Source organism: Heterocephalus glaber, unplaced genomic scaffold, assembly GCF_053883595.1.
Source record: "Heterocephalus glaber isolate CG9 unplaced genomic scaffold, H.glaber_assembly_v1.0 deba00001504, whole genome shotgun sequence".
Lineage (NCBI taxonomy): Eukaryota > Metazoa > Chordata > Mammalia > Rodentia > Bathyergidae > Heterocephalus > Heterocephalus glaber.
In genome coordinates this window covers 12,451,200-12,467,949 of record NW_028258324.1, presented here as the reverse complement: position 1 = coordinate 12,467,949, position 16,750 = coordinate 12,451,200, and the positions used below count along the sequence as shown (strand labels likewise).

The 16,750-nt window shown below is 42.0% G+C and overlaps 1 protein-coding gene across 1 annotated transcript in view; it reads left to right on the top strand.

Moving 5' to 3' along the window:
- The first annotated feature begins 3,585 nt into the window (after window positions 1-3,585).
- Window positions 3,586-16,750, top strand: part of Msl2 (MSL complex subunit 2) — a 47,631-nt gene continuing 34,466 nt past the window's right edge. The window contains exon 1 of the mRNA XM_004834278.4: window positions 3,586-3,941. Within this exon, the coding sequence (XP_004834335.1) occupies window positions 3,800-3,941 (142 nt within the window). The 5' untranslated portion in view covers window positions 3,586-3,799. The remainder of the gene's footprint in view (window positions 3,942-16,750) is intronic.

The following is a 16,750-nucleotide window of genomic DNA, read 5'->3' as shown; positions in this document are numbered from 1 at the left end:
CAAGATCTGAATTATAGGAGTGCACAAATGTTAGTTATTTGAGATGAAAATGTACCTGAGTGCTGAGAGGAGGCTAGAAGATGTGAAGATAATGTAACATGGTATCTTGTATGGGATTATGGAACAGGAAGAGGACATTAAGGAAAAAAATGAATTAAGCATGGACTTTAATGTATTATGATTCATTAATTTTTAAAAATATACAAAGAAATTGGATTATGTAAGAATGGTCTTCACTAAGTCTGTAAATTTCACTGTTCCAAAATAAAAAGTTCATTAAAATATTTAATTTTTTTATTAGTACATGTATTCAGTACATGATTACATTCATCATGGGAAGTTGGTACATGTATATAACATCTTTTTATTTTTGGTACTGGGAATGTAACTTGGGTCCTTGTGCTTTCCAGGCAAGTGGTGGAACCACTGAACTAAATCCCCAGCTGTTTGGGGTGGTTTTGACCTCAGTATGTAACCCCAGCTGGGCTCCAACTCACTGCCACCCTCCTGCTTCAGCCTTCTGAGTGCTGGGATTACAGGTGTGTATCACCACATCCGGCTCTCTAACACTTTTATTTCCAGAAAAGAATTAAACAAAATATGATAAAATGATTTTAAGTTGATAATTTAAGAGATTTTATGTATTTCTCCTAAATACTTGGTCCAATCACTTTATTTTCTATAAACAATTCACTTGTTTTCTTTTTAGGCAAGGCTCAAGCAAGCCAATAATTATTACAAGAAAGGATACTTGATTCTTTGCCTTTTAGTACCATAATCTTTTACCAGTCACAACCAATTTCGAGGCTAAACAAGAACGGGTTTAACTCTCACGTAAATGAACCATCATTAGAATTAATCTTGATTTAGAATGTGTACATCTCAAGAGATTTTAAAAAATCCAGTTATGAGAAAATCAGCAGGCTAATGCCCTGCAAGTAATCACTTATGTGGAGTGACTGCTAATTTGTATTGCCTGGATGGAAAACAGTGCTGATTATTTTACCCTCCATGTTGCTCCTCTGGGGGAGAGCAACCCGTAGTATTTTGTGGGAGAAGAGTTTAGTCTGGAATAAAAATAGAACTATACAGTTATATTTGAAGATGAGCTTAAGAAAGATCTTTTATCCCCTCCCCCCAAAGAGGCAGATGGAGTTAAAAAAAAAAAAGTTAATTTTAGAATACTTGTCGTTTTCCAAATACAAGACTACCAAAACCATTTTCCACATTCTGGCTTGCAGCTGCTATACAAAGTTAGTATTTCTTATTGCTTAATACTTAGGTGCTGATTAATATTCCAGGCCTTGTGAAAAAACAAAAAAACCTGTCTTCAAATGGTTAACACTGGGCCGGGGATGTGTAGCTCAGTGGCCCAGGGCCTGCCTGGCAAGAGCAAGGCCCTGCGTCTGATTCCTGGTACCAAAAAAGAAAATAAAGGAAAAAAAAAAAAATCAAAAGATTTCTTAAAAAAAAGGTAATACACATTACCTATCAGAGGTTGTATAGGATTTCCTAGATAGCTTAACTGTTCATTTTCCCTTTGCGAAGCCCATCTACCATGTGCAAATAATTATGAAGAGCCTCGGTGTGTCCAGACAAGAAACGGTTCCTATGGGTATTTCTATTTGTGCTAAGAGGAAAAAAAGGTGTTTTTTTGTATTTTGAGAGAAGACTCATCTGTTTAGGCTTTTTATTTATGGCCTTGTGTCCTTTGCTCTGTAATAAAGCAAAAGCTTCTTTTAACAAACACCCAACACTTGACGAATCTGATTTCATTCTCGTTCACCGAATGGCTAGAAGCTCAAAAAGGACCTGTTTGTAAAACCCAGCTGTTCTTTTAACGATACGTGGCGATCCTGGTGGGCGACCCAGGCCAGTTGAGTCCGACGGACGCCAAGACTCGAGGCTCTCACCAGCAGGGAAACGGCACCCGGGGCCAGCGCCCCAGAGACCTCGGACGCCAGCGACCACCGGGAACGCAGCCCGCGCGCCACGTTGACACCGTGTGCCCGCCGCGAGCAGCCCAGGCCGCGCCCGGTCGGTGGTCGCTCGCGCCGCCCCGAGAAAGGCCGCGGGGGCGGGGCTTGGGGGCGCAAAAGGCTGTTTCCTCACGCCGAGGCCAGCGGGATGGCGAGGGCCGTGTGGGGGCCAGCGCAGAATGCCACATGGCGCGACCCTACCAGACGTCAGCAGTACCGGGCACCGAAGCAGTATAACGTGGGAAGCCTACAACCCACGCAGAGGAGGGATGTGTCAGCTAACGAGTATTTCACCACAGCCCTCACGCCTAGGAGAGGGAATTTGAGAGCACATGGGGGAGGGGCGGAGACAGCTGGCGGCTAAAAGAGAGCATGCTCCGTTTTGAGAGTCGTAAGTGGGAAACTAGGCATGCGCAGTGAGCCTAGGTTGGGCTAGCAGCAGGGAGGGGCTGGTGTGAACCGGCTAATGTGTTTATCCGGTTTTCTGGGTGGGCGGTCAAAGCGCACGCGTAAGGGCGAAAGGCGGGGTATTCGGGTGGGGGTTGCGCATGCGCCTACGGAGCCGGTCGTTCGGGAGGGCGTGTGTGGGGGGGCTCGCTAAACCGAGGAAAAGGGAAGCGAAGGGAAAAGGAAGCGCGGGGGAGGGGGTGAGAGCATGCTCTGCGCATGCGTGCGAGCGCTAGCGACGACGGCGGCGGGGGAGTCTCGGGGATGACAGTGGCTTTGCCCGTTGGGGTAACGGTCGTCGTCCCCGGCCAGGCCTGAGGCGCCGCACGGCCCGCGGGATCCATTACAGCCGCAGCAGCCCGGGCCCTACCGAACTAGAGTGGCGCGTGGAGTCAGGGTGAAGGCGGCAAGGCGCGGGGGAGGGGCCTGCAGCGGGGCCTTGCCGTGTACGCTGGGCGGTGGCGGCGGCGGGGCCTGGCGCCGTGAGCGTCCGCCTCTGCCGCGGCCGGCCGGGCGAGCGCTGCGGAAGGCGGCGGCCGGCGTGCTTGGCGGAGGAGTCGTCTGTGTGTGCAGCGCCGACAAGATGGCCGGGCAGTGAGGGGGCGGCGCTTGCGCTGGTGACCCCGGAGTGTGCGACTGAGGAGCGAGGGGCGCCGCCGCGGCCCGCCGGGCCTGCTTCCCGCCCCCTCCCGCCGGCGGCAGCCCGCGCACTTCCTCCCCGGCCCTCCCTCCCCTCGGGCGGGGGCCTCCTGCCCGCCTCGCCTCTCCGGGGAGCAGCGGCTGCAGCCGCGGGGCAAAAAGCCAGGGTGCCGTCTGAGCCCCGCGTCGGATATGGCGAAAGCGGCGGCGGCGTCCGCCTGGTGCAGCTGTAACCTCGAGAGCCGCCGCCGCGGCTTCCTGCACTAGATCCGGGAAGTCGACGCCCGTGCCTCTGTTCTTGCTGTCGCTGCTGCCTCCGCGCCGGGCCCTGCGATGGAGTAAGGGGTCGCACAGCCCGGGAGAAGATCCGCGCCCGCCAGCTCGACCTAAGGAGGCGCCTCGGTGGCGCGAGATGCAGCTCGGACGAGGGCCGCGCGCCGCGCCGCGGGGCTAGATCGAGCGCCGCCCGCACGGACTCGAACGCTGGTGTCGCTCGCTTGCTCGGTTTCTGGGTCTGGAATTCTCAGGGACGGAGGAGGGGCGCCACGGCCCCATGTGTGGGAGGATTGCTTTAGCTCCACAAACTTGCACGGATTTTGATTACTTCTTTGGCCAATGGTTGTGCTCTGAGATCCTCCGAATTGTTGCAAATTCGCCATTGTTCCCTGGCTGCTTACAAAGTTGGATCCGGATTTTCTTTTCAACCAGGAGCCATTGGTGTCGAAGTGTCTGCAATGAACCCGGTGAATGCTACTGCTCTTTACATTTCCGCGAGCCGCCTAGTGCTCAACTACGACCCCGGAGACCCCAAGGCGTTTACAGAGATTAACAGGCTCTTGCCTTACTTCCGACAGTCCCTCTCGTGCTGTGTTTGCGGTGAGAAGCTTTTTAAAATTCCCTGAAAAGTGCTTTTTTTTTTTTTTTTTTTTTTTTTAAAGCTTTCTAGGCAGTGGTATCGTGAAAGGGTTTCATGGCGTCGTAGCTTATATTCAGTGTTTGTTGTTTATGCAGCAGTATAATCATTAGTTTTGAAAAGTCGCCGAGGGCTTTTTGCCCGGCGTTTCAGACAGGCAGTGAACCTTTTCAGACCGCTTTGTATGGAAGCTTTAACATCCAAAACAGTTTAATTCACCTCGGTTAATCGCGTGGTTTAAACGGAGTTAAGATACGCAGGCACAATTTTTCCCTGTTTAAGCCTTTGCTGTGGGGACCGGTTGAATTCGTACGGTGGTTTAAAACATGGTTAAGACCTGGACATGTGGCGTGTTTGCATTTTCCTTCACTGGTGTTACGTGGGAGTGGTGGTATATAGTCTGATGCATCCACAGCCAGACACCTTGGCAAGAAACTTTTCTTCCTGGTTTCTTCACCGAATTCTTTGAGGGTTAGCTGTAAGCCCTTGGACACTAATAGTAATTTCTTTTTTAGGTGGTGGGAATTTTTATTTATTTTGTAGTTTTAATAAGCTGTGGCCTGCTAGAGGATTATTTTAGATATTTTGTTAAAAAAATTCTTGAGTAGCACACTTAAACTATTTTTAAGAGATCTAGACATATGCTAAATTTTTTAATTGAAATGTTTCAAAAAGCACGATTGGTGTTAACTAGGCATGTATGATAATTACTATGGTTTTCAACAAATTTAGAATGAAATGTAAGACAAAGGAATGGGTCATAGAGCACTAATACATACCTTTGTTTTTGTCGTTGTTTTTTGAGACAGGGGTCTCACTTTGTAGTTCAGGCTGGCCCTGAACTTACGATGTAGCCCAGGCTGGCCTCGAACTCGAGGATCCTCCTGCCCCTGCCTCCTGAGTCCTGGGATCATAGGCTTACGCCACCATGCCCGGCTCTCATCATTTAATGTTCTCGTTTTACCCCAAATTTTGAGGTTTTGTTGCTCCACCCGTTTTGTTAGCTTGAGAAATTTAAGTGCTTTCAGGCTTTCACAGATAAAGAAATAGTGATTTTGCAATAGTAGTGAGTGAAAGCAGAAATTTTATTTGAGGTTGATCCTGGATTCTTTATACTCTGAGGCAAGATGCTGAAGAGGTGTAGAAGAGGTGCAGATTGTGTACTTAATCTCATAAACATTTAAGTAATTGAATGAGTTACTGATTAAGTGCTGTATGACTGACTAGTAACACAATTAATACCTTTACAGTGAAACGGTCACCCAGGGCAAATCAGTTAACTGCCCTGGGCTAGATTCAAGTAGGGAAGTGTAGTATGGAGAATTTTGTTTGTTTGTTTTTGTGGTACCTGGGATTGAACTCAGGATCTTGTGCTTGCGAGGCAGGCACCGGAACCACTGAGCTAAATCCCTGGCTGAGAATTTGTTGTGATTCGTGGTAACTCTCATTCTGCTCTCACTTTTTTCTATTTCCTATTTTCTTTCCTTTTTTTTCTGAAATGTTGGGGATCAGACCCAGGACTTCTCATGCTAGCCAAGTGCTCAGTCCCCCTCCTCTCACTCTTATAGAGTATTTATTTCTTTTTCCTTTTTTGTGGTACTTGGGATCGAACCGAGAGCCTTTGAGTTGAACTAAGTCCCCAGCCCCCTGCTTTTTAGTTTCTAATTTGAGACATGGTCTAGCTAAGTTGCCCAGGCTGGGCTTGAACTTGTGATTTTCCTGCCTCATCCTCTCAGGGCTGGGATTACACAGTCCACTTGTTGGAATGCTTTTGTTTTTGTAACACCCGCACAGCTTTTGGTGATTTGAGGACCTAGTGTTGGGAGGTGCCCTAACTTCCTTCTCCACAGAGCTTTTTTTTGGAGAGTGGGTAACTGCTACTGTGGTGAAGTAGGGGGAAGAGGGCCTAGGGTAGCCCACTCTCTGCTGAAGCAGCTATACTGAGTGATAGCATTATCGGATATCACTTGCAGATTTTGTAGGTCCCCTCTTTGATAGGTGGGTGGGATTTAGTTTTGTAAGAGGAAATGGTAGTTTTGAATGGTTTGTGTAGGGATTTTAAATTGTTGTCAGTAGCTTCAGGATAGTGGTGGTTTAATTGAAAACATTTTTCCAAAGTTTAACTTGGACTTCAAAAAATGACTTTTAATGTAAAAGCTATATTAAGTTGGGCATGGTGGCACATGCCTGTAATCCCAGCACTTGGGAGGCTGAGGCAGGAGGATCACAGTGAGCTCAAGGCAGGCCTGGATTACATAGTGAATTCAAGGCCAGTCTGAACTCTACATAATGAGACCAAAAAACCAAAAACAAAAAAAACAGAAAAAAACACCCGAAAACATTGTATTGAAGCCCTACTGTGGTCTTTTAGAAAAACCCAGTCTTTGCAACACAAGGGGGATTTTTCTGACAGTGGAATGTTGTAATTCATTCTTGCTCAAGCCTCCCTCCCTCATCATCCTGTGGAAAAGATTTGTGGGTTGTACTTCCCTGTAATTGAGTAGCTGGCATGAAATTGCAGTAATGATGTAGGTTCAGGGTTTTCCTCCCAAGTCTATCAAGAGAGAGAAAAAGCATTTATTTGCTTTCAGCTCCAGCGTTTAATTATCTTTGTACCAGGTACTGTCCTAGACTTTTTTTCTTAGTTCAAAACCATAAACTCATTTATATTATTATTATTATTTTTGGTACTGGGGATTGAACACGGGATATTGCACATTCGAGGCAGACAGAACCACTGAGCTAAATCCCTGGCCCTCATTTATATTATTGCACATGTGTGCAATCTTAAGAAAGTAATAAATATGCAAAAATAGTTTAATTCTATTTTGGTGCTGTAAATAGGGAGTTTTATTTTAACAGAGCTTGAAATTTGACTCAAGCCTTGAACTCACTATGTAGCACAGGCTAGCCTCAAACTTGCAGTGATCCTCCTCCCTCAGCCTCCCAAGTGCTGGGATTACAGGCATGTACCACTATGCCTGGCATAATTTTTCTGCTTCAGCCAATTAGATATTTTTTGCCTTTTCAAACATGCTTTTTTGTCTGCTTTCTCTTTTCCTTACTTTGTTTCTTGGAGTTATCTTTGCCTAAAATACACTCCTTTTCTCCAGAGGTTCAACTTGACTTCCTTGCTCACTCCAGCAAAAAGTTCTTTGTTCTCTGAACCTCTTTAATCCTGTGTTCTAGCCATAAGATACTTGTAATAAATGCAGTTTTTGCATTTGTCTGTGTCTTCTGGTATATAATAAAGTTTTTAGAGAAAATACTTTATAGAGTACATTTTTGTGCTTCTCTTTCTTTACCCTCTGTCCAGTCAATTAACATGTAGGTTTTAATGAGGGACTCAGAGAAAGAAAATGAGAGATCAGGGAAGGTAAAAGCCTTGCACATTTAGCAGGTACAAGGCTTCGCATTTACCGTGTAGTAGGCAAGTTGCTTTAACTTTTTGCCTGTTTTTTTTTTTTTTTTAAATCTGCTGTAAGTTTGTTTATCAAATTTGTGTTGAATATAGGCTTATTTTTAAGTGTCTTTAAAAAACTTCAAATCCACAAGAAGAAAGCTATGAACTGAGTGACTGTCATATGTGCCAAGTGTTTAATATTCTGCCTTTGCATAGTAGAGAAAGGTGGTGAGGGAAAGAGACTACTGTTAGGTCAGTTTTTGTCAAGCCGTGATTATTCACTGGAATGACAGGTTCTGTTATCATTGTTATTTGAAATGTTAGTGATTATCACTGTTATTTCAATTGCTTTGTATATTTAAACCTTTTAAAGCTTTTAGTGAATGAAATAGCCATGCTCCAGAGAATTACTGTTCTTTCTAGGGCACAGAAACACTGACCAGAACAACTGTGGGTACTGTTCTTGAGTGTCAATTTCTTGCTGTTACAAATACTGAATTTGTTATATCAGGAAGTAGAATTTCTCTTTTGATGGCCTGACAAATGATAAATTACATCCTAGAGATTTTAGGTTTGTTTTAAACTTCTAAGACTTCAAATGATAAAAGTTTGACTGGTCATGTCAAATCCTGTTAGAGCTGGAAACTACTGTTGGAGATACTCAGTCCAAAAATTACAGTCCTTTTTCCCTTCAGGCATATGAATATGTTCCAGGTGTTTTAGTTAGAGTCTAGAAACAAATTGATTTTGTCTGTGGATGTGCTGAATAATAGTTGTGGACACTTCAGATGTCTAATTCCTCATTTATGAAATAGGAAGGGGCTGGAGATGGTTTCCTTCTGACATAGGATGAAGACAAAGGTGACCAGCTTTTGTTTTGCAAGTTAAGGATTTAAATACAAAGCCTATCATCTTTTCTTATTACTGCTACTTTTATTTTTTTCATTAAGTTTATTGGTACATTTTAGGTATACAATACAGTTACATTCGTCGTTGACTGCTACTTTTAAATTCCACTGAAAGGTGGTTCCCTGAGGATGGGAGCCTTGTTTGATTAAAGTTCAACATCATATAGTAAGTACTGTCTGTGTCTGTGTCTGGCTCAACAAGTGTTTGTTGAATGGATGAGTACTTGTACCATTGAAAAGAGAACTTTTCAGTGTCAAAGCAGTAAGGATATGCAAGAATAAAGAGTATCATTTAAAATTAGATTTAGTTCTGTGAAAGACTACTTTCATTATTTGTATTTTTTTCATGTTGCCACTTTGTAAAAACAATTGTGGACACACATTGAATTTAATAGAAGAGCCACACAAGGCTAACTCTCTGTGTCTCCCTCTATTTCTCTTTCTCTCTCTCACTCTTTCTCTCTCTCTTTTTTTTTTTTGGTACCAGAGATTGAATTTGGGACCTTGTGCTTGCGAGGCAGGCGCCAGAACCACTGAGCTAAATCCCCGGCCCCTTAATCTCTCTCTTTTGAGATAGGGTCTTGCTATGTAATTTATTTTATTATCTATTTATTTATTTTGGTACCGGAGATAGAACTCTGGACTTCGTGCTTGCAAGGCAGGCAGTGGAACCACTTGAGCTCACTGTATAGCCAAGGCTGGCCTTGAATTTGTGCCAGTCTGCCTCAGCCTCCTGCTGCCTGCTGGGATTACAGGTGTGTGCTACCACACTCAGCCCACAAGGATCTCTTTTAGTTCTAGAATTCTGATTCTCTTTTAGCAGAAGTAACTTTGCTTTGTGCCTGAGCAAGCAGTAATTTATAAATAGCAAGAATCTTCTGATATGTAATTTGAATATATAACTTTGTGTGGTTTAAACTGTTATTTCTTCTACTTTTTGCTTTTCCTTCTTTCCATCTATCTATTTATGTATTTATCTATCTGGTAGTACTAAGGGTTGAACCCAGGGCATTTGCACTCAGCTACATCCACAGCCCTTTTTTTATTTGGATACAGAGTCTTGCTAAATTACTAACTTGTCCAGTTTGGCTTTGAATTTGGGATCCTCCTGCCTCAGCTTCACAAAGTGCTGGGATTACAGACATGTGCACCATGCCTGACTTTTTAAAAATTTTGAGATAGAGTTTTGTTAAGTTTTCCAGGCTGATCTCAGACTTGTGATCGATCCTCTTTTCTTAGCTTCTAGGTACCTGGGATGACAGGTGAGCTCTATATTAGGCTTGTGTTTCTAGATGGAAGCCAAATTTAAGGCTATTTGAATAATTGTGCATTTGTTATATTGTTTTATATTTATGCTTTTCAGACACATAAATTTATTTGATACTTAAATTTTAATTTTCTTATGCTACTATCATTAAAAATTTTGTGGTAAGCATGTAACACAAAGTTTACCACTTTAAGTGTACAGTTCAGTGTGTTAACTATATATTCATATTATTGCAGATCACAGTATTTTCATCTTGTAGATCTGAAACTCTGTACCCATTAACAACATCTCTCCATTTCCCTCTGTGCCCAGCCTCTGGAATTACCTTTCTCCTGTTTCTATAAATTTGACTATTCTAGGTACTTCATATAAACAGAATCATATAGTATTTGTCTTTTGGTGACTGACTTCACTTAACTTAATGTTCTCAGAATTGATCTATGTCATACTATGCGACAGGATTTCCTTCCTTTTTAAGATTTAATAATCTTTTTTTGTTTTTTGGTACTGGGGATTGAACTTGGGACCTTGCGCTTTCGAGGCAGGAGGCAGAATCACTGAGCTAAATCCATGGCCTGCTAAAGGTTTAAATAATCTTATATATACCATTTTTTTTGTTTATCCTTTCATTCATTGATGGACATTTGAGTTGCTTCTACCTCTTGGGTTTTTTTTTTTTTCCTTTGGTACCAGGGATCAAACTGGGGACCTGGCACTTTCAAGGCAGGCAGCAGAACCACTGAGCTAAATCCCCAACGTTTGACTATTTTGAACGGTGCTGTGACTATGGGTACACAAATATCTCTGAGACCTTGCTTTCAGTCCTTTTGTATATACAGTAGTTTCCCTTTATTTGCAGTTTTGCTTTTCATAATTTCAGTTACCTGTGGTCTACTGTCTGAAAATATCAAATGGAAAATTCCAGAAGTATATGATTCAAAATTCCATGTCATTCTGATCTCTGTGCTGTCTCTTTCCACCCTTGGTGTGAATTGCCTTTTTTGTTTAGTGTATCTACTCTGTATATACTACCCACAATTGGTAGCCTTCTTTGTTATCACATCTACTGTCCCAAGATACCTGGTGTCACAGTGCTTGTGTTTGGATCACTCGTATTTAATAATGCTCAGAGTACAAGAAGAGTAATGCTGCCAGTTCAAATAATCCAAAGAGTAAAGGTAAGTGTGACCTTTAAGTGAAAAGGTGCCAGTTCTTAATAAGGAAAAAAGATTGTATGCTGTGGCGTTTTAAAATTTTTATTTATTTTTTTGTGCTGAGGATTAAACCTAGAGCCTTGTGTGTGCCAGCCAAGCATGCTTTTCTACCACTGAGTCACACTGATACCCCCTATAAGAAAGTTTTTTATTTTTTAAAACTTTTTTTATTTTTTTGGTACTGGAGATTGAACTCGGGTCCTTCCGCTTGCGAGGCAGGTGGTGGAACCACTGAGCTAAATCCCCTGCCCAAGAAAGTATTTTTAGAGAGACTGCATTCACATAATTTTTATTACAGTATATTATAATTGTTTTATTTTATTGGTTTTTTTGTTAATCTTTTACTGCATTTATAAATTTTGTCATTGAAGTGTATGTGTAGGAAAAAACATGGGGTTCAATATACTTTATGGTTCCAGGTATCTGCTGGGGATCTTGGAATGTATTTCCTGAGGGTGTTACTATATACCCCAGAAGTGGATTTACTGGATCTTGTGAGACCTTTGTTTTTAACTTTTTTTTTTGGTACCGGGGATCGAACTCAGGACCTTGCGCTTGCGAGGCAGGCGGCAGAACCACTGAGCTAAATCCCTGGCCCTGTTTTTAACTTTTTGAGAATCCTTCATACATCTTTTTCCATGATCATTGCACCATTTTACAATTTCCCCAATAGTGTACATGGGTTCCATTTTTTTCTATACTCTGAACTTTATTTTTTTTCTCTTGAGACAGAATTTTGCTGTGTATCCAGGTTGGCCTTGAATTGGCTGTGTAGACCAAGCTTGCCTGGAACTTATCATCCTCTTCCCTCAGCCTTCTGAATGCTGGGCCATATTTTCCCTCCCTTCCCTCTTCCCTTCCTCCTCCTCTGCCCTTCCCCCTTTCTCCCTCTTTTCCCCCCATTCCTACCCACCACCTTTATTCTTTCCCTTTCACTTTGCTCTTTTTCCGTTCTGGGGATTAAACCCAGGGTCTTTGCACTGAGCTATGTCCCTAACCCTTTTTTTTTAAATTTTGAGATAGTCTTACCAAGTCATTAAGTTGCTTGGGTTTGGATTTAAAATCCTGTCTCAGCCTTCCGGAGTGCTGGTATTACAGGCATGTGCCACCACTCTGGGCCGTTATTGATTGATTGATTGATTGGTACCAGGGATCGAACTTGGGTCCTTGCGCTTTCGAGGCAGGCAGCGGAACCACTGAGATAAATCCCTGGCCCTGGGCCTTTATTTTTATTCTGAGACAGGGTCTTAACTAAATTGCCCAACCTTAAACCTGCAGCCCCTCTTGCCTCAGATTTTATAGTCTTGTGCCACCACCATGCCTGACAGAATTAACATCTGTGCATGTGTAACAATTTCAGAAATTTTTTGAATAGCTCTTTGGCTTAAAGCAGAGGTTGGTTTACTAGCTTTTTTCTTGAGACTTAAGTTCACCTGTTGTTTCTCATCTGAGGAAAAAAAAAATGAGAAAAGAATTTTTTTAAGTGTTACTGGGGATTGAACCCGAGGAGCACTGAGCTACATCCCCACCCCTTTTAATTTTGCAGTAGGGTCTTGCTAAGTTGCCCACACTGGCCTCAAACTCATGATCCTCCTACCTCAGCCTCCTGAGAGTTTCGGTGCCATAGCTCCTCATTTGAGAAGAATTTAGGGAACATTTTATTTTGTACATTAGTAAGGAAGAGCAGTGTTTAATAATTTCCTTGACAGATAAACTTATTTGAGATACATGTAACTGGTTTATTTTCCTAAGAAAACCCTCCTTTTTATAGTTTTCCTTTTTTAGTATTTTAAAAGTTCTAAAACAATTTATTCCTACTTAGGTATATTTATCCATGCTGAAATTGCCTTTGGGAAAGGATATTTTAAATGTATGATTCTGGGTGCTGATGGGAAGACAAAAGAGGTTTTGATCCACAGTCCTTTGTCATGACATAAACACCTGAGAAGTTAATAATAATTCTGGTTTGAGTAATGGTAAGGTTTAAGTAATGGTTTGAGGCAGGCAGTATGGTATTATAGAATTACACAGGAACATTTGATTCAGTCTGGTGAGATGGTAGGAATTACAGGGCTTGGGCCAAGAGGAGTAGTATAGATAGTGGATATTTTCAATGAGATTTAAGGGAGGAGAATAGATGGTTTCTTTCGAGTTTAGACTTTTTTTTGAGACAGGGTCTCCCTAGGTAGCTCAGGTTGGCCTTGAACTTGTGGTGATCCTCCTACCTCAGCCTCCCAGGTGCTGGGATTACAGGTGTGTGCCACCATGTTGGCTTCTTTGGGGAGCAGAAAATAAAGTTTATCTGGAATAAATACTCCTTATAGGAGAGACCTTACCCTGTAATAGTTACTTAGGGGCCTTTTATGTGGCAAGCCTTGATGCTAGGCTAAGAAATTTGACATTCACCCTGTAGACTTTTTGTTTTTAATGAAGTGTGCTCTGTAGGTTACCTGAATCTAAATTACCATTAAAATTCACATTCTGGATAATCAGACTGATCGAATTGTGGGCAAGGGCCCTGTAATCTGCATTTTAACCATCTTGATGGAGAGTCAGGTTTACAGATAACTGTTTCTCATTTGAGAAAAAATATTTAAGTAGGAGACTGATACTATTGAAATTTTATTTTAGAAAAGATTAATTTGGCAGTCAAATATGGCGTAGAGTAGGGAGAAACCCACTTAGGAGAGGGTAACAGATGGATCTACATCAGAGACCTGAAGAGAATGGTGAAAGTGGAAAGAACAGAAACAGTATAAGATAATGTGAAGGGACAATTTCATCATTATATCAGTGATGGCCAGCCTTTTATAGCTTTCAGTAATACAGCCCGCTTTGCTAATACAGTGCTTTGCTACCACTGATGTATATGTTTATCATGTTTTGGTTTTTTGGTACCAGGGATCGAACTTGGGTCCTTCCGCTTGCGAGGCAGGTGGCGGAACCACTGAGCTAAATCCCCGGCCCCTGTTCATCATGTTTTAATTCTTTATTCTGTGCTGTGTTACACTTTGTTATGGTTGGACTTACCTCCCTTTGATTAAATAAATTAAATATTTCCTACTCAAATTTAAACATACCTAGCACAGTGCTTTCACATAGCATATACTTGATAAGAATGTGCTAGCTTGTGTTGAAGAACTGAAAAACCTGATGGTTTACTACATATGCATGGGAAAAATTGAAGGTGAAAAGGTAACTCAGATATACCAAAAGTGAAGTAAGGGAAGGTACTTATTTTGAGGTAACATGAAGAGTCTAGATTAAGTGGGTTTAACACGTTTATGATGGGGCCACAATTCATGGCTTGCTGCTGGGGCAGCTCCTACTTGAATTCTATTCTGTGATGTTAAATAACTAACCATCAGTGGTGGTTCAAGCTGCCAGGTGGGACAGTCATGCACGTACCACCAGTGGTTCATTATTACATTAAAATAATGTAAAGTGGACCTGGGGATTTAGCTCAGTAGTTCCAGTGCCTGCCTTGCAAGTGCAAGGTCTTGAGTTCAATCTCTGGTACCAAAAATAAACAAACAAACAAATAATAATGTAAGGACAGGGCTGGGGATTTGGCTCAGTGGCACTGTGCCTGCCTCACAAATGGAAGTTCCTGAGTTTGATCCCTGGTACTGCAAAAAATAAAAAAAAATAAGGACAGCCCAATTAAAATACCTTTCAGAGTTCCTGTGTGGTGGTGGTGGTGGTGGTGGTGGTGTGTGTGTCTAATTCCACCTATTCTGGAAGCGGAGGCTGAAGCCGGAGAATTGCTTATACACAGGAGTTTGCGGCCAGTTTGGGCCATAAAATGAGGTTGTATCTCTTAAAAACCCTTCAGGGACTTTAGTAATGTTATTGAAGCTTGAGAGAAGCGAGGTGCTTGGGAGAGATTGCTTTTTTGTTGTTTTTTTTTGTTTTTGGTACTGGAGATCAAACTCAGGACCTTGTGCTTTCAAGACAGGCAGTGGAACCACTGAGCTAAATCCCCAGCCCTTGTTTTATTTTTTGAGACAGGGTCTCACTATGTAGTTCAGATTGCCCTGGAACTCACTATGTAGCCCAGCCTGGTCTTGAACTCACAGCGATCCTCCTGCCTCAGCCTCCTGAGTGCTGGGATTACAGACGTGTGCCACCATGCCTGGCTTCAGAGATTGCGTTTAAGATATAAATTGGAGTAGATGAAATGTGGGCTTGTGGGGAAAGAGTAGAAAGATGGGATAATGTTGAATGATTTTATGGTTGCCTCAGGCTTGAAGTTATGTTCTACCCCCCAACCCTTTTAAACTCTGTTTTGAGACAGGGTCTTGCTAAGTCCCTGAAGTGCCCAGGCTGACCTCGAATTTTGATCCTCCTGCTTCTGCCTTCCAGAGTGCTGGGATTACAGGTGTGTGCCACCAGCCTGGTTTAGACTATTTTTCATGGAGGGAATTCTTTGGGAACAATTTACAAAGCCTGTGATAAAGTTTGTCTTTCAACGGTCTTTCCCTATGATGAGTATTATTATATGTATCTAAAATGTACCAATAAGTGTTTTACCATAAGAAAAAATAAAAATAAAAAATTAAAAAAACCCCAGTTTTTATGTATTTCTGAAAAGATAAATAACACTCAGTTCCCTGTTCTGACAGCAACCTAGTTTCAGTTTTCTCTAAAAGTGTCAATTTTTGTTTTTATTTTCATGGTGGGTTAGATATGGCCAGATGAGATTATCTGTTTTGGTGACTTGGACAAATTATTATTTTCTCCTTTTTCTATTTTTTGGTAAGATGAAGTTGTTGGGTTGGAATAGAAATTTAGTTCAGGTGCTCTGAGGTGTGTGCCTGTACTCTTAAATACTTGAGAGTCTGAGGCTAAGGGATCACAAGAACCCTGGAGTTCAGGCCAGCCAGGGCAACATAGCATGACCTTGTCTCTTAAATAAAACCCCCAAACCCATGTACTTGTTTGTGAATTTGTATTTTTTTTTTTTAAGCTTGGTCAAAGATTATTGAATTGAAGGTCAGTGTTTTTTTTGGGGGGGGCGCTGGTCCTGGTGATCAAACTCAGGATCTTCTTGTTGCTTGCAAGGCAGGTATTGGCACCACTGAGCTAAATCACATAAAAATCCAGATTTTAGATGCCCTCTAGAAAATTGTCAGGTCTTGCAAAAATGGGTTGACATTCTCTCGTGGTATAGCATTATTGGCTGGAGTTGAAAGAATTTTTTTCCTTTTATGGATAGGGTATGTCTTCTCAATTTGCCCATAATAACACCCAGCCTTTAACACTTCTTTCCTTTACCAGCTTGTCCCTGTAACTATTTGGGTTTGTAATCCTGAGGAATGGAGGATTTACAAAGACTTTTTTACTCTGGACACTATTTAGAACTATAGAATTCGAATTCTGAGAACCTGAATTATTTTGTAAAGCCTTGTTACCTGGATAAGAATCAAGATTTCTGGCTGGGGATGTAGCTCAGTGGCACCGTGCCTGCCTGACAAGTGCAAGATCCTGAGTTTGATCCCCAGTACCAAAAAAAAAAAAATTGCTGTGTCAGACAATAGTTGTTCACAATGTTTCTGGTCAGTTAAAAAAAGTTGGTTATTTGTTATTCAGATCCTCTATGTCTTTACTTGCTTTATTTTAGTTTTATCAGTTAATGAGGGATACTAAGATCTGTAAGTATGGGTTTCTGAGTTTCTGGGGTTTTGTCAGTTTTTGCCTCATGTTTTGATGCTCTTATTAGGTGTGTTTTTAAAATTTTTTGAACCTATGAAATAGTATAGTTAACAGTAACTTACTGTTAATGTTTTTGTCTACTAATTCTATCATCTTTCTTATTTCTGGGTTTGCTCTTGTTTTTTTGCTTATCATTGGTTATAATCTGCAATTTTTTTTGCTGAGAGAGACTGTCATTATGTAGTTTGGGGTGGCCTTGAACTCACCACGTAGCCCAGGCTGGCTTTGAACTCATGCTGGTCTCTAACCTCAGCCTCCCATGAGC